Below are 27011 nucleotides of genomic sequence, written 5' to 3'. Positions count from 1 at the left end.
TGGCCTCAACACTCCCAGGCATGGGGCATTCTCTGGGCTAACGCCCATGGCTCAAACACAGAGCCATGGAGCCAAATGGGGATTGCTGGGAACAATGAGCAAGGATCCTTGGTGCTAAAGGCCAGGGAAATGAATAAGATGTGACTGGAGAAGGGGCCATGCAGAAGTAGGGCAGGGCTTTTCTGGAACAAACACCCTTGTTCCAGTTCACAGGGACAAAACAACAACAACAAAAAGAGAGCGTCAGCACAGAATTCTTTCTTCCTTTATTTCGGAGCCCCTTCAGGCACTTGAAGGGGCTCTAAGATCTCCCTGGATCTCTCTTAGATCTCCTCCTTCTCTTTCCCAATTCTGATGGAAATTGAGCCTAAGATTGAATACATCTTCAACCCCACCTCCTCTCTGAAAAGTAGTTCAGGGAACAAGAGGGTTCATTCTGAATCTCCCTTACCCTTTCCTCCCTTTTACACCCCTGGCTTCCATCACAACCACTCTACATGGATTCTGATTATTCTTTATCCTGGGATGCCGGGATGATTTGGGTGGGAAGGAACTTTAAATAGATCTAGTTCCTTGCCATGGGCTGGGAAACCTTCCACTATCCTAGGTCGCTCCAACCTGGCTTGGAACACTTCCAGAGATAGAGCAGCCACAGCTTCTCTGGGCAACTCTTCCAATGCCTCACTGCCCTCACAGGGAAGAATTAACTTTCCAGCATCCCGTCTAAACGTATTTAAAGACAGTCTAGCACAGCCCCAGGCTGCGAGCTGGGCGATCCACGACGGAAGCCGCCACGGGAGGACAGCAGTCTCCAACAACTACCAGCAGCGCTCGGCGGGACTGTGGCACTTTGAAACGGCAATTTTGGGGGAAGTCTCCCCTCGGGCTGTGCCGAGAGGCGCTGGATTCCCGCCAGGACACGCCGGGAGCAGCCGCGCTCTCCCGGCAGCGGCGCGGGCCCCCCACGTGAGGCGCGGCCATGGCGGAGCGGGCGCGCGCGGGGCAGGGCGGGAGCGCCAAGATGGCCGCGCCCGCGTGAGGGGCCGCCGGTGCCGCTCCACGCGCGTCCCGGTGCCCGCGGGAGCCGCCGGAGCGTCCCGGAAATAATGTGGATATCGGGGCCCCATGTCGGAACACTGTGACGAGAGGGCGACGATGATTGCGGCCGGCGACCTGCAGGAGTTCGCGCCGCGGGGCCGCGAGCAGAGCCGGCGGCACCCGAGCGCCCTGAGCCTGCAGCTGCGGCGGCTGCAGCCCGCGCCGGAGCTCTGCTCCTCCGACGGCGCCGCAGGGCTCGTGGGCTCCCTCCGAGAGGTCACCATCCACGACCGGCACCGGGTACGAGCCTTCCTGAGCCGGGGGTTGGGAGGGAAGGGAACTTAAAGCCCGTCCGGTGCCCTCCCGCCGCCGTGGGCTGGGACAGCTTCCATCAGAGCGGGTTGCTCCAAGCCTTCTCCAGCCCGGCCTTGACTTCCAGGGATGGGGCAGCCTCTGACAGGGCCTCACCACCCTCCCAGGGGAGAATTCCTTCCCAATGTCCCATCTAACCCTCCCCTCTGGCAGCAGGAAGCCATTTCCCCTTGTCCTGTCAATCCAGACTCGTGTCCAAGTCCCACTCCAGCTCTCTTGGAGCCCCTTTAGGCACTAGAAGGGGTTTTAAGGTCTCCTTGGAGACTTCTCCAGGTGAACATCCCCAGCTCTGATGGAGATCGAGCCTAAGATTGGATCCATCCATATCCCAGCTCCTCTCTGAGAAGGAGTTTAGGGAGCAAGGGGGTTCCCTCTAAATCTCAGAACTCTACAGAGGGTCTCCCTTACCCATTCCTCCCTGGTTTCCATCAAAATAAATCTTAATGGATCCTGGTTGTCCATTACCGTGGAATGCCAGGGTTTTTTGGGTTGGAAGAGATCTTATGGATCATCTCATTCCACCCCCTGCCATGATCAGGGACACCTTCCACTATCCCAAGGTGCTCCAAGCCCCATCCAGCCTGGCCTGGGACACATCCAGGGATGGAGCAGCCACAACATCTCTGTGCCAGCACCTCGTAACTGGCCAAACTCATCACACCCATGGCTCTTGTGGCTTTCCCTCAACAAACCTCTGTTTTCCAGGAAAGCTGGCAGCTGAGGAAAGGCATCAGTGATGTTGGGGAGGAGGTGGACTACGATGAGGAGCTGTACGTGGCCAGCAACGTGGTCATCTGGAGCAAGGGCAGCAGAAGCCAAGCGTCCGCCGTGTACAAGGCATTCACCGTCGACAGCCCCGTCCTGCAGGTACAGAAATGTGGGAAAGGGGCACTGGGGGAGCCCGCAGACCCTTTCCAGACAGGGAACACTGGAAGGTGATGTTGTGTGGGAGCAGCTCATTCTGGAAAACTGATGATGTTGTGTTGGGTTTCAGGCCTTGTGGTGTGACTTCATTATCCCCCAGGAAAAATCGGAAAAAGCTGATGGTGAGTGTCCTGCTTCTTGTGCTGCTGGCCAAATGCTCAGAGCTCAGCTCCCTTGGCTTGGAATCATGGAATTGTTTAGGTTGGGAAAGCCCTCAGAGGCTGCTGAATCCAGCTGTTGCCAAGGCCACCACAAAACCACATCCCCAAGTGCCACATCCACGTGCCTTTTATAGCCCTGTGCCTGTGTCAGGGCTGGATACTCTTTTGGGGAAGAAATTTTCCCATTATCCACCCTGAATCTCCCCTGGTGCAACTTGGGGCTGTTTCCTCTCATCCTGTCCTTTGTTCCCTGGAAGCAGAGCCTGACCCCCACCTGGCTGCACCCTCCTGTCAGGGAATTGTGCAGAGCCAGAAGGTCTCCCCTGAGCCTTCTTTTCTCCAGGCTGAGCTTTCTCAGCCAGTCCTTGTTTTCCAGCCCCTTCCCCAGCTCCATTCCCTTCTCTGGACACACTCCAGGAGCTCATTCACCACCTCTTGAAATGTCAGAATTTTCTTTTTGAGTATAAGGGACATCTGGAACGGAGTGAAACTTCACCGTGTAATTGTTTTCTTCCTTCATTTCCAGTGCCAGGCAGTGAGGAAACAGTGGAGAAATGTATCTGCATTTTGCAGAACTCCTGCATAAACGTGCACAGCATGGAGGGGAAGGATTACATCGCTGCTCTGCCTTTCCAGGTAACTTCTGCCATGCTTTTTGTCCACAACTGGTGCATCTGTCCACGTTTACGTTTCCTTGCTCTGCATAAAAAGCCTGAACATCTTATTTTCCTATAAGACCCTCAAACATCATCAACGCAGCACATGGTTGATTTTTTTATCCCACCACAAATCCATATTTTTTTTTATAGGTTGCAAATGTCTGGCCAACCAAATATGGGTTGTTATTTGAGCGCAGCAGTTCTTCCCACGAGGTGCCTCCAAGTCCACCCAGGTATGGGATGAGGAATTTGGGTGGTTTCCTGTTGGATAATCTAATAAGGAATGGAGGAGTTGGAGGGCAGTGGTGAAAGATCTGTGTGTTTCTGATAGGAAAAGGTGAAATTGGGTGGAAAAGGAGGAAGTTGTGTTTGGCCCTTCCCTGAAAGTGTTCGAGGACAGCTTGGATGGGGCTTGGAGCAACCTGAGATAGTGGAAGTGTCCCTGCCCATGGCAGAGAGTGGAATGGGATCATTTTAAGATCCCTTCCTACCCAAACCATTCTGGGATTTTATTGATGTGCTTCTTCCAGTCTTTTTATCCCATCCCAGTGACTCTGCTTGAGCACACTCAAAGCTGAGTGTTAGAAACTATCTGGGAATGCTGGTCCTGGGAATAGGATCTGGGGAGCACCAGCCTGATTCCATTAAGGTCTGTCCTAGGAATTGATTCCAGGCTGTCAGGGACAGCTGGGAGAGTCACTGAGTGATTGTCATCGAGACATTTTCTCTCAGCTGCTGGATCCAAATTCCGCTTTGGTGGGGATCCCATTCCCTGCTGGGTGGGGATCCCATTCCCTGTAGGCTGAGGCTCCCAGCCCCTGTGGAAGCCCTCTGTGGATCCCAAAGGAAGCAGTTGGACAATGCACTGATGAGCAGCTTTTATCCACTTTTTTGTGTTTTCCCCTGGGATTCTCTAGTCCTTGGAAGAGCTGGGATTAGGAATACAGGTCCTGAAGAGTTGAATCTACTCAGTCAATCCAACAAGCTTTTTGAGATGGAATCTGTGTCCCTGCTGTCACATTCCAGGCTCTGATTTGTCTGGCTTTTCCCTAGGGAGCCCTTGCCGACGATGTTCAGCATGCTGCACCCCCTGGATGAGATCACCCCTCTGGTCTGGAAGTCTGGAGGTACATTGGATGTCACTGGAGTCCCTCCGGGTGGCAGCAAATCCCAGTGTGTCCCTGTATCAAAAAATTCTGGAAGAGTCACTTCCAAGGATGCAGTTAGAGTGGCTGCATGAGCAGGGAAGCTGCCCAGGGGAGAAACCCAGATTGTGGACGGAAGAGAGTGTGGGAAATGCTCATAGGATTGTTGTGGGGCTGATCCTTTGGGATGCATCCGTGTTTTCCAGGAGTGTTTGGATCGTCCCGGGTGCAGTACGTGGCTGACCACACGCTGAGGATCGTGTTCCTCAGCGCTGACCCTTCCATTGTGATGACCTACGACACTGTGCAGAGCTTACACACAGTCTGGGCCCTCAGGAGAGTCAAGCCAGAGGTACACGTTCCCTGGGGAATGAAGATCCTGGAAAACAGCTGTGTGCATTTCCGTGCCCTGATGTGCGTTAGGAATGCCTGGATTTTGGGATTTCTTTCATTTATAAGAGTAGGATGTTTGGTGGGGCTGGTTCTTTTGGTTTTTAAGAAATTTTTTCCATGGATTTGCCTGGAGCAGGGGGATCATGGGGTCACAGATTATGTTATTAACATATAATTCCATACATTGGACCAGAAGGCTTAAGGAAAGTGGAAAGTAACTTAGTGCCATGAAAACTTTAACAGTGAGGGTTGTGAGGCCCTGGCAGAGTTTCCCAGAGAATCTGTGGCTGCTCCATTCCTGGAAATGTTCCAGGTTGGACAGTGTGCTTGGGATAGGGGAGGGTGTTCCCATGGCAGAGGGTGGAACTGGCTGGGCATTAAGGTCTTTTCCAACCAAATCCTGTGATTTTGTGGAAAAAAAAAAAAGAAACATTGGAGCAGTTTCTGTGGGAGTGGAAGAGCAGGCTGGATAGGATTAACTCAGTAGGCTGAGCATGAATTTGTAACATGTAACTGATGGGAAAAGCTGTTGGAAAAGCCTCTCCCTGGCTGTCCTTGCCCACATGCCATTGGTTTTCCTCCCAGGAGCAGAGCCTGGTGCTGAAATTCCCAGAGCAGGGGGGCACCCCCCAGCACATGGCCACCAGCAGCTCCCTGACCGCTCATCTCCGGAGCCTCTCCAAAGGAGACTCCCCTGGGGGCTCCCCTTTCCAGAACTACTCATCCATCCACAGCCAGAGCAGATCCAGCTCCTCTCCCAACCTGCAATCCCGCTCTCCCACCATCTCCAACATGGCTGCTTTGAGGTGAGCACCCACAGCAAATCCCAAAGGATGGCACCCATGGAATAGCATGGACACATTTTGCTCTCCGTCTTTCCATCCAAGGCTCTGGTGCCTCTTGTGTTGCAGCACCTGCAGTTTCCCTTGGAATGCCCTCCCTGTGCCATTATCCCAGTAGTACAGGAGGGGAGTGAGGCCTGTGCCAGAGCCAGGAGGCTGCTCTGTCGTGGATCAAGGAATGTCTGTGGGATGTTTGAGTCCCAGGAGTGTTTTGGGCTGGCTTCTCTAAAGAAATTAGAAGGAAGGGGTTAGGAGGGATTTTTGATGGAATGGACCATCTGAAATCCTTTTGAAATCTCATCTGTTGGATTTGGACAGAGATGCCCAGAAAATAATTAGAGAATTGTTTTCCTGTGCTAGAAAACTAAAGGAAATCAACAGTGAGCTAGTTCCTGGTTTATGGTTTGGTTGAGTTTTTGAAGTCAGTGGATAAGCTCCCTGGGGTTCTCCCTGAATTTGAAGATCCACTTTTTGACTGCATCAATATCTGATTTTTCTATGATTTTGAAGATCCCCTCCTCATCCATATCCTGTCTCTGCCTGCAGCCGTTCCCATTCCCCAGCCCTGGGAGTCCATTCCTTCTCTGGAGTGCAGAGGTTCAACTTTTCCAGTAGTGCCCAGTCCCCAAGGAGACCCAGCATTACCCATTCCCCAAACTCCATTTCCAACGACTCCTTCCTCGTGCCGGAGACGGAGCCGATCGTTCCTGAGCTCTGCATCGACCACCTGTGGACAGAAACAGTCCCAAGCATGAGGTCAGCTGGTTTTCTTGGGATGAGAGTTGGGAAGCAGGAATCAAAGTGAAAACACAGCTTATTTGAGTAGTTTTTCTGCAATTGGTGCCATCTTGGAGCCTTCATGGACTTGCACTCCCTGATTTTTTTTTTGGGGGGGAAATGGTGCTCCCTAAGTGCCCGGCTCCCTTGCAGAGAACTGAGCACTCAGACCAGTTTTTCCTGGTGTGTTATTCCAGGCTTTCTGAATGGTTTCATGGAGTCTCCAAAGGAAAGCAGGTTCTAACCTGGTCCTTGTGTCTCTTTTCCAGAGAGAAGAATTCCCAGGCATCCAAAGTGTTCATTTCCACTGACCTTTGTGGGCAGAAATTCCTGTGCTTTTTAGTGGAATCCCAGCTCCAGCTGAGGTGAGCATTCCTTGGGGACAGGTGAACCAGGAGAAGCACTCCAGAAATTCCCAGCTGGAAGTACATCAGGGCTTTTAATTAACTAGAAAATTAAAAATAAGTTGATTTCTTTTGGGCAAAGCAGGGAAAACAAAGAAGGAAGCACAAAACCCAGAAAAAATCCACTGCACTGTTGGAAGTCTGTGTTTTCTTTCTGTAACAACACCCAGGACAAACCTTTTATGTTTCCTGTTCTTTCTAATCCCTAGGTGTGTAAAATTCCAAGAGAGCAATGATAAATCACAGCTGATCTTTGGATCTGTCACCAATATTCCAGCAAAGGATGCAGCTCCAGTGGAGGTACTGTTACCTGTGGAATGTCCTTGTCATGCAGCTGGTGCCTCCTTAATTAAACACAAGGAGCTGAATGTGCTGCTTGATTATTCCAGGGAATTGACACACTGCTGGTTCTGGAAGGCAGTGGGAATCTGGTGCTTTATTCCGGAGTGGTTCGGGTAAGCGACACCTTTTCCTTCCCTAATTTATGTGCAGTGCTGGGAGTTCTGAAGCATCCATAGCATTAATGGGACAATTAAATAATTTTTGTGGGGGGTATTTTTAGAGAAAAACTTAACTATTTTTTTTCCCTTTTCCACCAAAAAGGTGGGGAAGGTTTTTATTCCTGGGCTTCCTGCTCCATCCCTGACAATGTCCAACCCAATGCCTCGGCCAAGCACTCCCTTGGATAGTGTCAGTACTCCATCCAAGCCTTTGAACAAGCACCTGGGGCCCCTGGAAGAGGTAACAAATAAGGAAATATTCTTTTTCTTCTAATGATTGGTGGTTTTTTATCTTCTGAGGTGACTTTTGCAGTTTAATCTTTCCTTCTTGTTTTGTAAATCCTCTGAATAAACTGTATTTAAAGAAGATTTCTGTGGTGCTGCCCTGTTTATTTATTTCTGTTTGCCATAAACCTTCCAAGGCAGGGATTGGAAAGATCTGTAGTCATTTCCAAGATTCTTGTTAGTACTTCAAACCCCACAATTATAGCTGTTCTTTGATCAGATCCACTTTATTTCTGAATTCCACTTCAATTTGAACTCTAAAATGGGCTCGTTTTTCCCACTTTCCAGAGCGTGCTTTTGTCACCAGTTCCGGAATTAAGGGATTCTTCCAAGCTCCATGACTCCCCCTACGTTGAGGACTGCACTTTCCAGCAGCTTGGGACTTTCATCCAAGCTCTGAGGGATCCTGTCCACAACAGAGTAACTTTAGTAGGTATTTTCCTGTCATTTGGGGCAACACTTTTGATAACAAAGATTATTCAAGATAATTCCAAGATTTCCAGTGTTTCACAGAGCTGGCACCTGAATTCCATATCTTAATGTAGCAGAAGCCAAGATTTGGGAATATCTTCACCCACTAAGGAGTTCTGAGTTGATAGAAAATGACTCTACCTGCATTTTCTTGATGCATTTCCTGATTTATTTCCACTTTTGTTGGATTTTCCAGGAGCTCAGCAATAACACCATGGTTCGGATCAGTATTCCTGAAATCGCCACCTCGGAATTAGGTAGGGTTCCAAAGCTTTAGGTGGCTTTTGCTTTGCTTGGGGAAGGGCTGAGGTGCCAGTTCAGACGTGGCTGGTTTCAGTAATGAGCAAAAAAAGGAGTATTTTTCCTTATTTTTGTTCCAAATCGGAGGATTTGTGCTCGACTCAAGGAAGAGCTGTTGGAGTTTTGTGGCTCTGTTTAGAGTTGAAAGCAGGCCCAGGAAGATGAACCTTGGAGATTTCCACCACTGATGAAGCAAATCCCAGGACAGCGGAGCTGATGGATGATTTCCTTCTTTTCCAACAGTGAAAAGATGCCTGCAGGGGGTGAAAGCCATCCTGCCCAAGGAAACAGCTGTGCAGATGTTGGTGAAGTGGTACAACGCCTACAACGCCCCAGGAGGGCCCAGCTACCACTCAGAGTGGAATTTATTTGTCACCTGTCTCATGAACATGATGGGTTACAACACCGAGAGGCTCTGCTGGACACGGAATGTGAGCAAATCCATTCTTCACTTCTAATTTTCAGGCCTGTTTTATTCTGTCTTTATCATGAGGTACATTTACAAGGTGCTGATTATAAAAAAAAAAAAAATAAAAAAATGGAGATTTGATTCCACCTCAACACTTAACACTGCTATATTAAATTTGGTTAACCTCATACATAATAAATCGATTCTGAGTTTAAACACAGGTCACAGCTCAGATTGTTGTTCCCTAAAGAGGATTTTGTGTTTCTGGGGATTGTTCAGCAAATCCAGAAATACCTCAAGCCATCATGTCCTACTTGGCTTGAGTTCAGATGTTGTGATTCACCTAGGAAACCTTGGTTCCAAAGAAATCACAAGAAACCCTGGTTCCTAAGAAATCACAAAAAAAACCCTCTTTATTTAATTTGATTTTTCTATTTATTTCTTTTATTTTTATTTCTTTTTCTTAAATTTGTTGCAGCTCGATTTTGAAGGATCACTCTCCCCAGTCATTGCTCCAAAGAAGGCAAGGCCATCAGAAACTGGGTCAGATGAGGTAAGAAATGGTTCCCTCTGTTATATTTGGATTGGTTTTTAGGGAAAAAAATTCCTCTGTAACAGTGCTTTGGAATTCCTTTCTGGAAATTATGTTCACCATGGATCCTCTTGTCTTTCTTTCCTGTTTCTTTGCTCTAGGACTGGGAATATCTCCTGAGCTCTGACTACCACAGGAATTTCGAGTCTCATCCCATTGCCAAAGCTCTGCGCCTGGACCCTCTGGAAGTTTCAGCTTCCAGGGATGACTTTTCCCAGAGCCTCAGTTTGGATTCCTCCACCCTTCTTTTCTCCCACATCCCTGCCATTTTCTTTGTTCTCCACCTCATCTACGAGGAGCTCAAACTGAACAGTCTGATGGGAGAAGGACTCCGCTCCCTCGTGGTTCTCCTGGTTCAGCTGGCGAGGTATTCCCACTGGAAAATTGTTTCTTTTGGTGGGATTGCCCAAACTGGAGCAAACCTGCTCTGTATTTGAAGGAAAGGAATATTTAAAACCCTTCCTAATTGTTCCATGGCTCTAAATTCTTCCCCAGTAGCAGCAGCTGCCCAAAGGTGGCATCTAGGAGGTTGGAATGGTTTTTTCCCAGTCTGTGACGCCCCTCTCTCTCATTCCAGGGATTTGAAACTGGAAGCTTACATGGATTATTACTACAGGGACTACCCAGCCCTTGTCAAGACCTCCAGGCAGACCTGCATAATTGACCAGGGTGAGTTCAAGCCTTTGGCTATTCCATGATACTTGGATGGTCCCTTTGTTTTTAACATTCCCCTCATTCTGGAGGATTATCCCCTGCTTATTCCTTTGAAGTAATTTTTCTTCCTTAAATAGATGCCTTGAGTTTTCATTCCTGTCATAAAATCCCATCTGACAGGAGGGATCTGTAACATTTTGGGGGGAAATCCTGGATTTGTCTTGTTAAAGGAAATGCCGGAGGAATTGGGAATGGTGAGGAATTCTTGTGCCTTTTCCCTGAGCTCATGGTCTTTGCTGTTCATCTTAAGTCCAAACAGGTTTCATGCTCCATCCCTCCTTTTTTTCTGCTGAGCCTCCAAGTATCTTCCAGTGGCTGAGTTCCTGCCTGAAGGGAGAGGGAGTGCAGCCTTATCCCTACTTACCAGGGATCTGTGAAAGGAGCAAACTGGTGGTACTGGTGAGTACTGGGGGACAGGGAAGACAGGGAATGTGCCTTGTTCTGTCAGCACTGCCCTGTGGGCAGGGCTTGCTCCAGCTGCTGAATTTCCTGGGAGTGAAACATCTCTAAAGGGGGGTGAAATAACAGGGGCATTAATTTACTGGATGTATTGGAGCTGAGCAGCTTCACCACTTCTGTGTTTTTCTGTGGTTTGTGCAAAGTAATAATGGAACTTGGAATTATCTGTGTTTAGGGAATGAGAATTCCCCCATTTTTTCTCCTTGGGCGTGCCCCAACATCAATATTTAGTCCTGTGAGTGCTGATGGTATCTCCTGGTCAGCATCACTTCCTTACTCATTGATGGGAAAACCCTTCCAGCTGGGAGCAGAGGTGTCAAGCCTGAGGTGCCTAAGGAGAAAAACAGGGAGAAAAAGCCAGGATCTATTTTCCTCCTGTCTCTGCCTGATCTGCCCTTGCAGAGCTCAGAGTTAAAAGATCTTCATCAAGCCCACAAGAGCATTTTACCTGGATGTGGTTTTTCCCAGAATTTTCAAAATATAATGACTGATCCCTTGGATTTTGCTGGCTGGACCCAACAGCTTTTCACTTGGAACCTTCACAAAATATCCAAGATGTGGAGGAGACCAAGTGAAAAATGTGTGTGTCCTGCAGGAGAAATGGAATGTGAGAAACACAAGAAGGATAACTGGGAACATGTTTTTCTGTTGGGAAGATATTTATCTTTTATCTCTGGAGCAGTGAGGGAAAATTCAGTGCATTGTTTCAGGGCGGATTTTTTCCCCCAAAATTTAAAGCTTCAAAGTTTGTTGTTGTTCACTTGTTTCAGTCACCTTTCACAATACACCTGCACCACTTCTGAGGTGGTGTTGCAGTTACTTCCTGCCTGTTTTTCTGGGAAGCAAAGGAATATCAGCCGCCAAAATGACTTTTTTTTGGTATTTCTCCTCCCCAGAGTGTGGCTTTGTACATCCTTGGGGATGAGAGTGCTGTGCTGAATGAGGCCTCCCATTATTTGTACAAGATCACATCAGGTAAGGATGCTTTGACTCCATCCTGGGAGTGTCTCAAGCTTGGAAAACATGGAATTAACACAGCCTTGTCTTTCCTAGGCCAACGGAAGCAGCAGATGGAGCAGGATGACAATCGGTATGGAAACTTTTGGTGCTGTTTTATTGAGTTTGTGACTTCCTGCTGACTTCTGGGTGAGCTTTTATTGGCCTCTCCTTAATTTTCCAGGTGCAATTTCAAATCCAGCACTTCTGTTTCCAGCCTGGCTGAAAAATTGGTCCTTTGGATGACCAGTGTTGGTAAGAGCGAAACAACAACATTCCCGAATAACCCTTGTGCTTGGATAACAGGAAGCACTCTTTGTCTGGGACTGATAACACTTATTTAGGATTTTTTTTTCCCCCCTCCTTAATTTTAAGGTTTCACCTTGAGGGATCTGGAATCTCTTCCCTTTGGTGTGGCCCTTCCCATCCGGGATGCCATCTACCAGTGCCGGGAGCAGCCGGCCTCGGACTGGCCGGAAGCCGTTTGCCTCCTCATCGGCCGCCAGGATCTGTCCAAGCAGGCCTGGGAAGGGAGCCTGCAGAAGGGAAAATCCGTGAGTACAGCCACAAAGGGATTTCCCAATCCCAGGGTTTGGGCAGAGCAAGCAGCTCAGGGATTTCCAGCTTAATTCCCAAACTGAGGGCGACAAAATGGAGGATTTACATGTTCAAGGGTTTTGGTGTGAAAAGCAACATCCAGCAGGGATGGATAATCATGGATAGCTGGGAAAAAAACTCAAGATAAATCACATTTTTAAATTTAGACAAAAGTTTTACCTCCAGAGCTGTTGGATTCCTCCTCCTCCCATTCTTTGGTCCTTTCTCCAGAGGCTCTGCCATCAAACCATGGCAGAAGGAGAAGGAGGTGGGTATTTGTCAGAGGCTCATTGTGTTGGCATGGCTGGCATCCTCCTTTCCACTAGAAGAGCTGGATTTGGAAATACACTTGCCACATTTCTCTTTTTTTCCAAAAAAAGGTTTTAGTTATTTGTATCTTGAGGTAAAATGATTTAAAAAACAATGTGATGTTTTTCTCTTCCTTCTGATGGTGGCTATCACCAGCATCCCAAGGAATTGTTTCTCACTGAAATGTCCTTTGTTGAAAACCAAAAATCTTCCTAAAGCTGGCATAAAACCCCATCATGGCAAAAGATTGGAGCCTTTTCCAAAGTCAGGAATTGGAATTGAAATCTCAAGTCCATCTTGGTCAAGATCCTTTTTTGCTGTCTCAGCTTTGGAAGGGATATTAAAGTTATTCCAGTTTTCTGCAGCAAAGGCTTTATGACTAATTGCATATTAAAACTGTAATTAATTTGGCAGAAAGGTTCATTAACTCCAGGTCAAACTCCCACCTGCCACCACACGAAAAATCCTTTTTGTTTGCTGCTGGTGGAAGCTGTGCCCAACCGAAACCCTCACAAATCATCGAAAACGATGATAAATTTGATTTTATCACTGACTTTATAACAATGCCTCGAATTGATGTGACCTTAAAAGGCCAAAGTGAGCTTCAAACCCCAAATTGTTTGTCATTTCTCAGGAGGGCAGGGTGGAGTTTCCTGTTTCAGAACGGACGCTGCTGCTCTGGGTGGTGCAGTTGTGTGTTGAGATTGAGTGTGGATTTACCAGAAGAAATTGGGTTTCATCCATCAGCTCTTCATTTACTTGCCTTCCAGGGGCAACATGTTCCCAGAGAACCACAGGAAGATCTGCTCCCTTTGGGTCCTCTCATCACTTGTGTGATGTGAGCAAACAGGAGAGCAGAGTTTTAGAAAAGCATTTCTTAAATCTTGCATGGAAAAAGGGTTTTCCAAGAGTCCTCCTAAGCTTTAGTGCTTTTCTGTTCATGTGTGGAAGTTCCAAAACCATTCTGGTGCTGTGATGAATCCCAAGTTTTCTGATAGTGAGGAATTTTGGGATTTTCTGCTGTGCGGGCTGTTTGTTTTAATGGGTAATTTGCTTTTCCAAGGTGGTTGTGGAGGGAATCCAAATTGATGTGTGAAACATCAACACTTTAAAAAATAACACAGGGTTTGGAGCAGAATCTGCAGAACAGCAGCTCTGGTTGGACTGATCACAAATTGGGATAATCACGAACTGGGCTGATGGAGTAGGCAGGCAAAGGGAAACCCTTTCCTACAACTGCTCCAAAACAAGGAAAGGTTTTGAAAGGACAAGAACTTCATCACACGTCACCTCCTCAATGCATTTGGGGTGTCATATCCTCTTGTCTTTAGTTATTTATCCCATTTGGTTGTGCAGAAGTACTTGATTTCCATCTTTGGAAATCCTCCAGGCCTTTTAATTCCTGTAAGGAGCATGGGAATGCTGTGACCCTCCATCAGTGTGTCCATCCCTCCTGTGTACAGACCCATCACATTGTGCTGGGTGAGTTCAGGTTGTGGTGCCTTCCTGACAGTTTTCCCCTCCCCTGGAATTGTCTTTTCCCTTTCCCTTGCAGTCCGTGGGCACGGTGCTGTCCTCGGACATTCCGTCAGCGGCCGAGTCGGAGGAGGATGAGGATGGCATGAACGACATGAATGAGGAGGTGATGTCCCTGATCTGGAGCGAGGACCTGAGGGTGCAGGAGGTGAGGAGGCTCCTCCAGAGCGCCCGGCCCGTCCGCGTCAACGTGGTGCAGATGCCAGAGGCCAGTGACCACGAGTACATCGAGGAGAAGGAAAACAGGTAAGGAGTCCTGGAAGCATGGAATGGCTTGGCTTGGGTTGGGTTTGGATGGACCTTAAAGCTCATCTCATTCCAAGCTCTGCCATGGCCATGGATACCTTCCACTACCCCAGGTTGCTCCAAGCCCCATCCACTGTGGCCTTGGAAATTTCTCCATTTCCAGCTGTTTCTATTCCCCAGTATTTCATTCAGCTGCAAGGTTGTGGGGATATTTTTGGAGGCTCAGAATCTAATTTAAAAAAAAAAAAATCCTAATCCAAGTCTTTGGAGTTGCGTGGATCAAAGCTCTGCTGCGTTGGAGTAGGGGGCTCTTGGGAAGGACAGACAGCACATTGAGTTCAGCTGGGGTTGAAGGGATTTTGTAGCACTTTCCTCTGCCCAAAAAATGTGAAATATAAGCAGGACCTCCTGTGTAGAGACCAAACCATCCATGCCCTGCCTAAAGCCTGAGAACCCTTTGTGATAGGCTGGTCTTGAGACAGGGGACCTTGGAATTCCACAGAAAGCACATTCACTGTCCCATCCCATTCCTTTGAAACCTGTGTCCAGTGGCCTCGATTATCCCTGTCCTGCTTTATTCACTTTTGGGGGGGGGGGGGGTTGAAAACCTCTTCTTTAAAAACCAAATTAAAAAGCAAACCCGAGAACACCATTACCCTGCAACATGTTCTGAGTCTGACCTAGGGAGCTGAGTAATCTAAGGAGTTTAGAAAGTGTTTCCAGACTAAATCGTAGAGAATTGTGGTCGGCATTCTTGGAAGCACCTTATCACCTCTGTACGCGGGTTATTACTCGGTGTTATCACCACTCATTGCAGGATCCCGCAGGGCAACCACCTTTTCTTGGCTTTCTCCCCTCACCTCGCTTCCAGCGCGGCTGGGAAGTGTCTGTGGAATGGACTTATTGACCAGCTTTAAGGGAAAAGTAGTGCCAGGTTCCAACAGCCAAAAGGTATCTTGGAGATGAACCTTGTAAGGACCAAAGATTTGGTTCAAAAGGAGAAGGGAGGAGTCACAATGAGGGAAAAATGGTTCTATCCAGTGCCCGTTGTTTGTAGGTGTTTATATTTGGGAAAATTTTCCATGTGGTTTTTGGATTCACCTCCCCACCAGGTTGCTGCAGCTGTGCCAGCGAACTATGGCACTCCCAGTTGGACGAGGAATGTTCACCCTGTTCTCCTACCATCCTGTGCCTACGGAGCAGCTGCCCATCCCTAAGCTGAACCTCACTGGTATGTTGGTCAGGGGTTCCTTCCCAGTCCATCCCAGAGCAGGATGGGCTTTCTTCCAGCTGTTATCCTATTACAGTCATTTTTATAGCATCTTCTCCACCAAGGATTTCACGGCTCAAGTGTGGGTTTTGTGGGGAAGCAGCTCCTTTGGGCTTTGAATCTGCCACCTAGAATGGTGGAAGATCCTTCTGGAATGGTCAGGGGGTTAGGGCCGGTGTTATCAAACACTGAAACCTTTGATTAGGTACAGAAGGAGAGAGGAGTGGAAAAATGGCATAAGCAGTGCTGAGGTCATACAGGATGGAGATCCTGCAAAGGGCTGTCCTGACATTCCTGAACATTCTTGGATCGGAACCGTTCCCTCTCTTGGCACTGGATGAGGAGCTTGGCTTCTCCTGACCGCTGTTACCGCCTCTCCCATGGCAGGCCGTGCCCCTCCGAGGAACACCACTGTGGATCTGAACAGTGGGAACATCGATGTCCCGCCCAACATGGCCTGCTGGGCCAGCTTCCACAACGGCGTGGCCGCCGGCCTGAAGATCGCTCCCGCTTCCCAGATCGACTCCGCCTGGATCGTCTACAACAAGCCCAAAATCGCCGAGCTGGCCAACGAGTACGCGGGGTTCCTCATGGCCCTGGGCCTCAACGGGCACCTCACCAAGCTGGCCACCCTCAACATCCACGACTACCTGACAAAGGTGAGGAGTTCTGGCACATCCAAGAGGCAGATCCCGGTGGGATTGGATTCTTTAGGCAAAACAAGGAAGGTTTTTTTGAACTGCTGCATTGGGAGTTTCCTGGTGTGGGAGAATGTCTGAGTTGCTTTGTTGTGGTCATGGTGCATGGTTTGGGTTGGAAGGATCCTTTCTCAGTGTGAGGAAGGACTTCTTTCCAAGGAAGTGGTGGAGAACTGGCTGTCCAGGGAGGGCATGGAGGCCTCTGAATAAACTCCATTCCAAACCCACCTGGATGCATTCCTGTGTCACCTGCTCTGAGCGAGCAGGGGGGATAGACTGGATGATCTCCAGAGGTCCCTTCCAATCCTAAATATTCTGGCATTCTGCAAAATGAGTAACCTCCATTTCTGTTCAAAGATTTCCAGCAGTGTTACCACCAGATCTCTCCACCCTGCACACAGCTCATTGGGATAGGCCACTGGAGCACTGGGACAGGGGTTTTCCCATTCCTCACTGGGAATGTGCCTCACTGCTCCTTGTCCCCTTGACCCAGGGCCACGAGATGACGAGTATCGGGCTCCTGCTCGGCGTCTCCGCTGCCAAGCTGGGCACCATGGACATGGCCATCACCCGCCTGCTGAGCATCCACATCCCTGCCCTGCTGCCTCCCACCTCCACGGAGCTGGATGTGCCCCACAACGTCCAGGTGGCTGCCGTGGTCGGCATAGGCCTGGTCTACCAGGGCACTGCCCACAGGCACACTGCTGAGGTGCTGCTGGCTGAGATAGGTGGGTGCCAACGCTGGAAAAACAGGATGAGGGCTGGGATAGTCGCCGTGTGCACCAGGGAGTTGGGATTGTGACCTTGGCGCCTTTTCCCACCACATTTTCTTCCCATTTTCCCAAACCTCATGGTTCCTCTTGGGAGCTTGTGCAGCATAAAAAGGAAAGTCACTGGGTTTAGGAAAAGAAAGGTGGCAGCATCATTACTGTTTCTAGTTCTTCCACCTGGAAATTTGGTGTCCTAAATTCCCCTGTTTGGAATTTTAAGGGTTTTTAACCACTAGGCCTTAAGAGCTGATGTGAACAGCAGATTTGTGATCTCACTTGTGCTCTCGTTCTGAGTTAATTTGTAACAGCTTTTCTCCATGTTTACATGGGACTATACTTGGAGACTGTGTGGTTTATTTGACGGGGAATGGGATAAATTTTAAGGGTGAGATTGTTGTGTTTCTAGAAATTGGGTATGTGCAATCCTTTTTTAGCAGCAGCATTTGGATTGGTGCAGGATCTTAAAGTATCCTCAGTTAAACTTGGCATTTTTATGGCGTTTTCACTATGGCTCTAAACTCCAACCATGACATTTAGGAGGGAGTTGCTATTTGGGAGTGGATGGATGAACTGCAAGCTCTTTGCCATTCCACTGAGGACTTCCCTAAAGATGGACAGATATTTTTTTTCTCCTTTCAGTAGGAATTAAGCAATAAGCTGGGATTTTCAAAGATGAATTTTGCTGGTTTGGTTTCTCCAGGGCGTCCCCCCGGCCCAGAAATGGAATATTGCACGGACAGAGAGTCCTATTCCCTGGCATCAGGGCTGGCCTTGGGAATGGTGTGCCTTGGGGTAAGTCAGCTGCAATTAGGAGACTCATTATCCACTGGGATCTTGGCATTCCAAGAGCTGTTCCATCCTTGGCTCCCTGCTGCCTGTGGGTTTTTCTCCTAGAGGAAGGCACTTCCATGTTTTCCTTCTCTCCATTCCTTAGCATGGCAGTAACCTGATTGGGATGTCAGACCTCAACGTTCCCGAGCAGCTCTACCAGTACATGGTGGGGGGACACAGGAGATTCCAGGCAGGAATGCACAGGGAGAAGCACAAATCTCCCAGTTACCAAATCAAGGTACGTGGTGCCAGTGCTGCCTCATTAAAGCTGGAATTCTGGGAGATGTCTCCATGACTTTGGGAGCATCATTCCTTTCCAAGTGAACCTGTGGGAAGTGTTCCCTGTGTTTTCCCAGGAAGGAGACACCATCAACGTGGATGTGACGTGTCCAGGTGCCACCCTTGCACTTGCCATGATTTACCTGAAGACCAACAACAGGTATTGGCCAGGGAATTCCTGCAGGGTGAAACTGCCTTAGTGTTGGCTCTGCTGGGGTTTGGAATTGCTGGAATGTGACCTGGAAACCCTCTTCTTTTGCCATGCCCTGCAGATCCATTGCTGACTGGCTCAAAGCACCAGACACCATGTATCTGCTGGACTTTGTCAAACCAGAATTCCTTTTGTTGAGGGTAAGATTTCCCTTGGGTTCATTCCTCGTCTATTTAAATGATGTTTAGGAATTCCAGCCCAACATGCCCACCGTCCAGAATTCTTTGCTTCCCATCCAAACTCACCCCTTCCAACAGTTCCTCTTTGGAGTGTGGCAGCTTTCTTGCCATGGAGACAGAATTTAGGGAGAAATAGATGAAAGACAAAATTTATGGGGAATGTCACATTAATTTTTAGGTGTATTTTTATAGCTTTTCCCAATTCCATAGATAAATTTTCTCCCTTTTTCCAGACCCTGGCTCGATGCCTGATTTTGTGGGATGACATCCTGCCCAATTCCAAGTGGGTCAACAGCAACGTGCCTCAGGTAGGTGTTTGTTTATGTGTGGTGTGTTTGCTTCTCAATTTTACACCTCCCTGGGTTGTTTTCCATGTGGGTATTTCCATAGTCATGTCAGGAGCACAAGGAAATGAGCATTAACATGACAGAGGTGACTGTCCCCTGGGATCCCTGGATTTTAGGAGCACCAGGGACTGGAAAGGAGATGATTGAGGAGAGATGGGATTGTTCCAGACACAAAATGATGTCAGGGAAAGGAAAGGATTAAACTTCTCCCTGCATTGCCAGGTCCAAAACTGGTGCATGGAGGAATAACTTCCCAACAGTGGAATCAGTGATATTCCAAGATATTGTATGGAATTTTTAAGACCAAATGAGCTCAATACCTATAAGATCTACAGGATGCTGATGGTCTCTGCTGGGGAAAAAACAGCCTTTCCTTCCCTTAGACCTGTTGGTATCACTTATGAGCTCTTGATGGCCAGAGTTTCAGTGAGTCATCAGTTTTCCCTTGGATTTATTTTCCTTTCCTGCTTTTTACAGATCATAAGAGAGAACATTATCTCTCTTCATGCAACAGAGCTGCCTTCTTCTGAAGACCTGAGCTTGGAAACACTGGCGTGAGTGTCCCAAAAACCTCCTCCGAGGGAATTTTACTGTCCTGTAAAGCAGAGTTTTGTTATATGGGATATCCTATAAAGGATGAGCCTCTTTCCTTTTAATTTTAAGGGATGAAGGGGTTTGTGCTGTGTATTCAGATGAGGAGAAGAGGAGCATTTAGTCATATCCTGTTTGTGTTGTTCCTTAGGCAAGCTCACGTCTACATCATCGCCGGAGCGTGTTTATCCCTGGGATTTCGTTTTGCTGGCTCGGAAAATCTGGCAGCATTTCAGTGCCTGGTAAGAGGAGGATTATTTGATTCCAATCACTTCCCAGGGAGCTGTCACACCTTTTGGATCCATATTCACTAGGCATTCCTTTTCTTTCTAGTACAAATACGCCACGGATTTCCTGAAGTGCTTGTCGGCTCCGACAGCATCCATAGTAAGTTTTTCCAAGCAAAAAGATGGCTTTGTGTGATCCTCAGCAAAACCTCAATGGAAACCAACCCAGCCCTTTTAATTTCCTGGATTACACATGATATATAGGATGTGGCATAGCTGCACATCATTGAAGGATTTTGCTGGCTCTCCCTCCTTTTGGGGAATGTGGTTTTCAAGCTCGGGGTAGAAAGTGGTGGATCATCCCACCTGGAATGTGCTGTTGGCCATGGAATTGTGATGAAATCTCTCTGTTGTGCTTGAAGACAGGTCACTATAACCTGGAAACGTGCCTGAGTGTCCTTCTCCTGGCCCTGGCCATGGTCATGGCCGGCTCTGGGAACCTCAAAGTGCTACAGCTCTGCCGTTTCATGCACAAGAAGACGGGGGGAGAGATGAACTACGGCTTCCACCTGGCTCACCACATGGCTTTGGGGCTCCTCTTCCTGGGAGGAGGAAGGTAATGGGCCTGCTCCAAAGGCACATCTCAACCCTTATTTCCATTTCCTCCATTTCTCTTTTTTTAATACATGGATGCACGAAGGCGTCTTCTGTTGGCAGAGAAAGTCTTGTTGTCTTTGTGCACTTTTGGAAATTCCTTTCCTCATCCCACCAAATTATTTTGGCCTCCTGTGTTTTTTAGAAGGAAATCTGATTTTTTTCCTACAGATATTCCCTGAGCACTTCCAACTCCTCCATTGCTGCTCTTCTCTGTGCTCTGTACCCTCACTTCCCTGTTCACAGCACGGACAATCGGTAAGGCTTCCATGGGGATCCCTTTTCCTTCAGCTGAACCATCTTCTTACAAAAGACAAATGATGGATTTTTTAACAAAAATCAATTTCTGAAGGTTCTCCATTAAAAAAAAAAAAAAAAAAAAAGTGGGAAATGGAAGAAGTAAATGACAATGGTAGGGATCTTTGGGCAGCGAGGAAACACCAGCTCTGCTGTGCTGCTGTGATGTGGCTGCTCAGTTTGCTTAGCTGGAAAGATTTTTGTGGAAGATCTGTCCATTTATGACCTTTAATTACTTTTGCTTCTGCTCCATTAAGCCCTGTTCTGTTAATTAACCAATACCATGGCTACAGGAGCTGTATTTGGGTGTGGAGCAGGAATTGGGTTCGTTCTGGGATCGTTCCTAGCCCATGCTGAGCTCCCGGTTCCCACCCCAGGTACCACCTGCAGGCTCTGCGTCACCTGTACGTGCTGGCGGCCGAGCCCAGGCTCCTCACTCCCGTGGACGTGGACACCAACACCCCCTGCTACGCCCTCATAGAGGTCACCTACAAGGTAACGTGGCTGAGAGGCCCCGAGGGGCTGTGGGATGACCAAACACTCGGATTTATCCCAGTTTTTGTTGGAGCGGCCTCCAGTCTTGGGTTTGGTTTCAAGCTGTGGTGGAGACGAGGCGAATTCCGCACAAATAAGTGAAGGGTTGGGCTGAACCCACTCACACCTCAGGTGTGCTTTGGTTGCACCTGGAGAGCAGAAGGGAGGACAGGGAGAGTCACCAGAGTCTTCTAGGGTGTCCTGACTGACCCCGGTTCTTCTCCCTCTTCAGAAGGATTTCCAAAGGCTCAGAGGTAGCTGGAACCATTTGTGGTTTTCCAGGTTTTCCAGGCCTTCTCCTAATTCTGAGATGAGCAACTTGGAGCTTCTCCTTGGTGCTTCCATCAGGTGTCCTTCAGGGAAGAGTCCTTTCTGTGGGATTTATTTTATATGGGAGAAGGGAGATGCTCAGAATTGAGTTCCTGGAATTTTTAGGGGGAAGAGGTGCATCTCTGTGATTCTGGCAAGGATTCTCCATGTTCCCATTACAGCTTGCTTCCCAAACCTTCACGTTTTGGCCTTGCCCAGTGTTAGGTGTTCATCCATCCGTCCATGGAAAATACAGCTTGGGAAGTCCATGTTTCCTGACTTGAGTCCTGTGTTTACTTAGGCACAGAACCCCCTGCCTGCTGCCAGGGCAGTTGTTCCCCACGAGGTGCCCTTTTCCTTCCTTTTCCCATGGAAATGAGCATTTCTAACCTGTGGCTCCCGTGATGTTTTGCAGGGCACGCAGTGGTACGGGGAGGCCACCGAGGAGCTGATGGCACCCACGCTTCTCCCAGAGCTCCACTTACTGAAGCAGGTAGAGGAAATCTCTGTTTTAATGGAAAATCACCTGGATTTTGCATCACAGGTCTCAAGAGCTGAGATCTGATGGGTTTTGATTCCTTATCCTGACTCTGGATGACATTGTCCCATTATGATTCCAAAGACAATTCTCTGTCTTCTGTCTTGATCAAGATCTCCCAAGATCTGATGCAGCAGGGAATTCCCTGTAGAAGACACAAACCTCCTCCTGAATTTTCTGTGTGGGCAACACTATAAAACAACCCTGAAAAAAAAAAAAAAGTAGAAGCCCCTTAATTCAGTGATTCTGGTTATATTTAGTAATAAAATGTTTCTATTGACAGATCAGAGTGAAGGGCCCCCGGTACTGGGAATTATTAATAGATTTAAGCAAGGGAACGACTCATCTCCAGTAAGTGTTTTTTAATGCTCAACTGAATCATGACCTCGTAGTAATCGTATTTCATGGTTTTTTTAAACCCTCCCACAGCTCTGGGTTGAAACCTGGGTTTCATCAAGTCACTGTTGTGCATCTGACAGCACTTTAGGGGGGAAGAAAGAAACTGCAGAGTTGGGTTTCACCCATTGAGGTGAATAATTCATGCAAAAAAACAGGGTCGGGGAAAACCTGATAGTAAAACCCACAGAGGTTGGCAGTGGGATGGAGGCACCAGAGAGCAGCTACAACTCATGGTTTTGGTTTGGTTTTGAGTGGTGGTGATATCACATTTCCCAGACTGTTGGGGACTGTTACAAAGCCCTGTGAAATGCTTTTTCTTGTGTCACCCCATGTCACAAAGTGCCGCCCACCTTCGTGACGCGCTCGAAACGTGGCGGGCAGCTGTGGGAACCGGAGATTTTACCGGAACACAGGATCTGGGGTGGAGGGAGGGTGTGGAAATCACTCTCATCTTTGCACTCCCAGTGAGGGGTGGGAGAAACCAGCTCGATCTTTGCTCAGCAACGGGGTGCTTTTGGGTCATTTACTTGCCATTGATCAGTCCCACAATCATTTAGGTTGGAAAAGACCTCCAAGATAATGAGTCCAATCATTGATTGCCCTCTTGTCCAGTGGAAGGATTAAATTGAGCTCAGTCCATTAGTGCAGCATGCTTTGGGTTGGGAGGGATTTAAGGATCACCCAGTGCCACCCCTTCCACTACCCCAGGTTTCTCCAAGCCCCATCCAACCTGGCTTTGGACACTTCCAGGCATGGGGTAGCCGCAGCTTCTGTGGGAAACCTGTGCCAGGGCCTCCGCACCCTCGCAGGGAAGAATTCCTTCCCAATATCCAGTTTGAACTTCTCTCTTTGAACCGGTTCTGTAAATGGGCCCTGTTGTGGCATTCCAGGTCGATCCTTTCCAAGGGTGGCATCCTGTACGTGAAGCTCCGGGCTGGGCAGCTCTCCTACAAGGAGGATCCCATGGGATGGCGCAGCCTCCTGGCACAGACCGTCACCCACCGCAACTCGAAGCGCGGGCCTTCAAGGTACTGCTCCCAGGGTGCTTCCTGCCAGGAATGCTGCTGAGGGACGGAATTCTGGTGGGCTTTCACAGGACAACCATGTGTTGGTGCATCTGCCGTGGGCAGACACGAGTGTTGGACACGTCCTGCCCATGAAGTGCTTGATCATGCAATCTGTTAGGGTGGAAAAGTCCTCCAGGGTCATGGAGTCCAACCTTTACATCGTTGAATCCAAATTTTAGATCATGGAGTCCAGCCTTTAGATCATGGAATCCAACTTTTAGATTGCATCCAGCCTTTAGATCACGGAGTCCAACCTTTAGGTCATTGAATCCAAATTTTAGATCACTGAGTCCAGCCTTTAGATCATCTAGTCTAGCCTTTAAATTGAGTCCAGCTTTTAGATCATTGAATCCAACCTTTAGGCATGGATTCCTACCTTTGGCGTGGGTTCCAGTTTTCTCCCTTGTGTTCTAGACACTTTGGAAATCAGTTGTTGCTACCTTTGTGCACAAATTCAAAAAGTTCATTTTGATCCCTTTTTTTTTCCAGCCAGAAGCAATTTCCGCTTTCACTTCCGATCCCGCTCTCTTTTCCTTCGCCGATTATTTTTGCAAACCGACTATGGACATGGGCCAGGTAGGATGTGTTGGTGTGGACCAACACTTATTCCATGGATAAAAACTAGGGAAAACCTGCCTTAAACTCTAGAGCAGAATTTAGCCCTGCACTCAGCAGAAGCAGGGAATATCCTGCAGGATGTTGTGTAATACAGTGGTGATCCTCTGATTCCTGTTGGTTTGATACTGGGGTTTTTTGTCCCATTCCTTGAGGAATGTGTTAACAAATCCAGAGAGCCGTGAAACATTTAGGGGAAGTCACAGAAGGTGTTTTTTATGGAATTTCTTTTAAAATTATTTAAGGGAGGACATAAAACCCAGTTTAATTATCCCAAGGAAGAAGTCAAGTGGTATCATTAATTATCCCAAATTCCTGTGATGCCACTGCATGGATTAACTTCAGTTAATGAATCAGTTAATTAATTCCAGGCAGGAACCTGGAATAAATTGTGCTTGACACCTGTCTTTCTTCAGAAACAGGAAATCCTGGATCTTTTCTCCTCCATCCTTTACGAGTGCGTGACCCAGGAGAATCCAGAGATGCTGCCCACATACATCGCCATCGACCAGGTAGGAAACTCCTGTTCCTGTTGGAAACAACACTTTTTCCCACTTCTTGGGGGGCAATAGTGGCCATTCCATGTGCTTTTCCAGAGGAGTGAGGGCAGGGGTTGAGGAGTAATTTGCTTGTTTCATTCCTGCTCCGATTCCCGCTGCCAGGCCGTGAGGAGGCTGGAAAGGCGGGAAATGTCCGAGACCTTTGAGCTGTGGCAGATGAAGCTGGTGCTGGAATTCTTCAGCTCCCGGAGCCACCAGGAGAGGATGAGCAGGAATCCAACCCGAGGGCTCTTCATGAACTCGGAATTCCTGCCAGTGATGAAGTGCACCATAGATAACACCTTGGATCAGTGGCTTCAAGGTAAGGAGGAATTTCAATCCAGCCAGTGTTGGAATCCTGAAATGGTTTGGGTAGGAAGGGACCTTAAGGACCATCTCGTTCCATCCCCTCTTGCTCACCTGGTTCTTTTCTTGCTAATCCATTTTGATTTTTGCCTCAGAAGTGTGGAAAACTGATGAGGGAAGGGAGGGTGTTTTCGGTGTGGTGTGGAACATTCCCTGTAGAATTGTGTTCGCCTGGAGTGATGGGGGGTTTTTAGCAGGGAAGGTGATGTTTCCCAGGGAAAATTCCTTCCTCATCTTGCACAGGGAGAATTTTCCCAGAGCAAAGAAGGGTGACCACAGCAGGGTCGCCATGGCAGAAGGAAGAGGTCAGAAAACAACCTCCCAAGCCCACCTTCTGTGGGCAATGGAGACTTCAGTGGGATCTATCTGTGGAAATCCTGCTTCCCAAATGTCACCAAAGATATTCCTTGTCCCTTGCAGCCGGAGGGGACGTGTCCCTGCATTCCTACCTGAGCGGGCAGGCTCCAGAGGAATCCCAGCTGAGCATGCTGGCGTGCTTCCTGATTTACCACTCTGTGCCCACACCGGGGCAGCTGGCAGCTGGAGGCCTGGAAGGTGAGTCTGGAACTGGAATTTGGGGAAATCCCAGATCCTTTCACTGGGCAGCTTTTCCTTGCTCTCCAGCAGCCTGGGAATACACCAGTCCTGAGGTTACTAAGGGAAAAGAAAGGCAGCTGGACCTTAATTTTGGGAGCTCTGTTCCTTGCTTAGGGCTGGGGCAGCAATGTCACCACATCCATGAGGGATCGGGGGCCTATCCCGGGAATCCTGTGCGGGCCACAGACTCCTGTGTCTGGGCATGGAAAATTCCAGCTACCTGTTACACAACTCTCTTCTGGCTGTTCTTTTCCTCTGTGTTCTCCTTCTTCCTGGATTTGGGATCCCTTTTCGAAGAGATTTGAGATCTCTGGTAGAACTTCACTTTCCAACCAGCGCACAACAAACAGATCCATGGGATGACACCTCCAGAGCTCTCTGGAGCTTCCCCCTCCAATTTTGACAAAACTTTTCTCATTTTTACACTTTTCCTTTGCTTTGGATGTCTTTAGGGAGCAGGAACTTCTCGGAGCTGCTGCTGAAGCTGAGGAGGCTGCACGTGCCCGTGCGGGCGCTCCTGCGCCTGGCCCCGCTGCTCCTCGGGAACCCCCAGGCCATGGTGCTCTAGTCCCACCAAGCTTCCCAAAATTCTCCTTCTTTTTGTACCTTCCCAAACAGCAGACTCACCTCCAGCTGTGGCAACCCACGACCAGGAGTTATTTATAAATTGTTATGAGGAATTTAAAAAAAAAGAGCTATAAAAGTGAGGTCATAATAAATTTACTTTTGTAACGAAGGCTTGTTTGTAAATGTGTGGTTTCTGTGGGGAATTTGGGAAAGACTTTGGCTGGGAATGGTGCTTTTCCTTGGCTGTATAACTCCTTTGCTTGTGGTGGATCTTTTTTCCAGACAATGGAAATAATTCCTGGTTTAAACACTTTGTGTTCCCTTCCTCCTTGTGTATCCCCCTGAACTTGGAGCAGGGCTCATTCCTTGTTGGTTCCAGGCAGAGCTGATCCTTAATTTGTCACCAAACATGTGGAATTACTCCATAAAAAGCAGCCAGAGGTTGAGGGATTACTCAGCCAGAGCAAAAGGCTTGGACTCTGATTATTGTTGTTCCAAATTTAATCCTGTTCTGTGGGATTTGTGCCAATTTCTCTCTGTTTTTTCCCAAATCCTCAAGGATTTTGCAAAGGGTCAAATGGAGGGAGGAGGACAACCGAGTGATTAAAAAGAGAGCAAAAGCAGGAAAATTATGCAAACCTGATTCTTATAAAAAACAAATTTATTGTGTATTAACTGAGGTTTTCCGATTGCTTGAGGTGTCCTGAAGGAGGCAGAGCCTGTGCCAAATTCCAACCCCCATCCCTTTATTTTTTTTAAGCTGTTCAGAAACTTCTCTAATTTAATAAAAACAGTTTAATTAATTTATCACACCTCCTCCACAAGCACCTTCCTTATGTGAATTCAATGAACCCATGAGCAGATGGGAAATCAGAGGAGCCAGGAGGTCTCATGGGGCAATCCTGGATGTTCCTTCCCCTAGGAATTGGGTGCAGCTCAGGGAAGTTCCTTCTAAACTGAGGAAATGGGAAGCATGAAGTGCTGATTTTCCAGAGGG

At 48.1% G+C, this 27011-nt stretch overlaps 1 protein-coding gene across 1 annotated transcript; it reads left to right on the top strand.

Annotated features, from left to right (window-relative positions):
* The first annotated feature begins 1026 nt into the window (after positions 1–1026).
* ANAPC1 (anaphase promoting complex subunit 1) lies at positions 1027–26183 on the top strand. Its single transcript, XM_036380786.1, is given in 48 exon segments — positions 1027–1338; positions 2116–2277; positions 2405–2456; positions 3022–3131; positions 3305–3387; positions 4208–4281; positions 4506–4651; positions 5278–5498; positions 6081–6290; positions 6581–6676; positions 6925–7015; positions 7105–7170; positions 7319–7456; positions 7789–7929; positions 8168–8228; positions 8515–8702; positions 9159–9233; positions 9374–9639; positions 9850–9941; positions 10237–10385; positions 11342–11420; positions 11499–11535; positions 11626–11696; positions 11817–11995; positions 13903–14129; positions 15242–15360; positions 15787–16058; positions 16591–16825; positions 17568–17659; positions 17802–17936; positions 18055–18137; positions 18250–18328; positions 18601–18675; positions 19192–19268; positions 19457–19547; positions 19639–19692; positions 19955–20148; positions 20358–20444; positions 20861–20978; positions 21742–21819; positions 22148–22215; positions 23154–23269; positions 23272–23291; positions 23820–23906; positions 24362–24457; positions 24608–24806; positions 25271–25405; positions 25900–26183. Coding segments are annotated over 48 exon segments (5853 nt in total). The 5' UTR covers positions 1027–1125; the 3' UTR covers positions 26016–26183.
* The last annotated feature ends 828 nt before the right edge of the window (positions 26184–27011 follow it).

Source organism: Molothrus ater, chromosome 3 (genome assembly GCF_012460135.2).
Source record: "Molothrus ater isolate BHLD 08-10-18 breed brown headed cowbird chromosome 3, BPBGC_Mater_1.1, whole genome shotgun sequence".
NCBI classification, from domain to species: domain Eukaryota; kingdom Metazoa; phylum Chordata; class Aves; order Passeriformes; family Icteridae; genus Molothrus; species Molothrus ater.
This window is presented reverse-complemented; position numbering and strand designations above follow the sequence as displayed.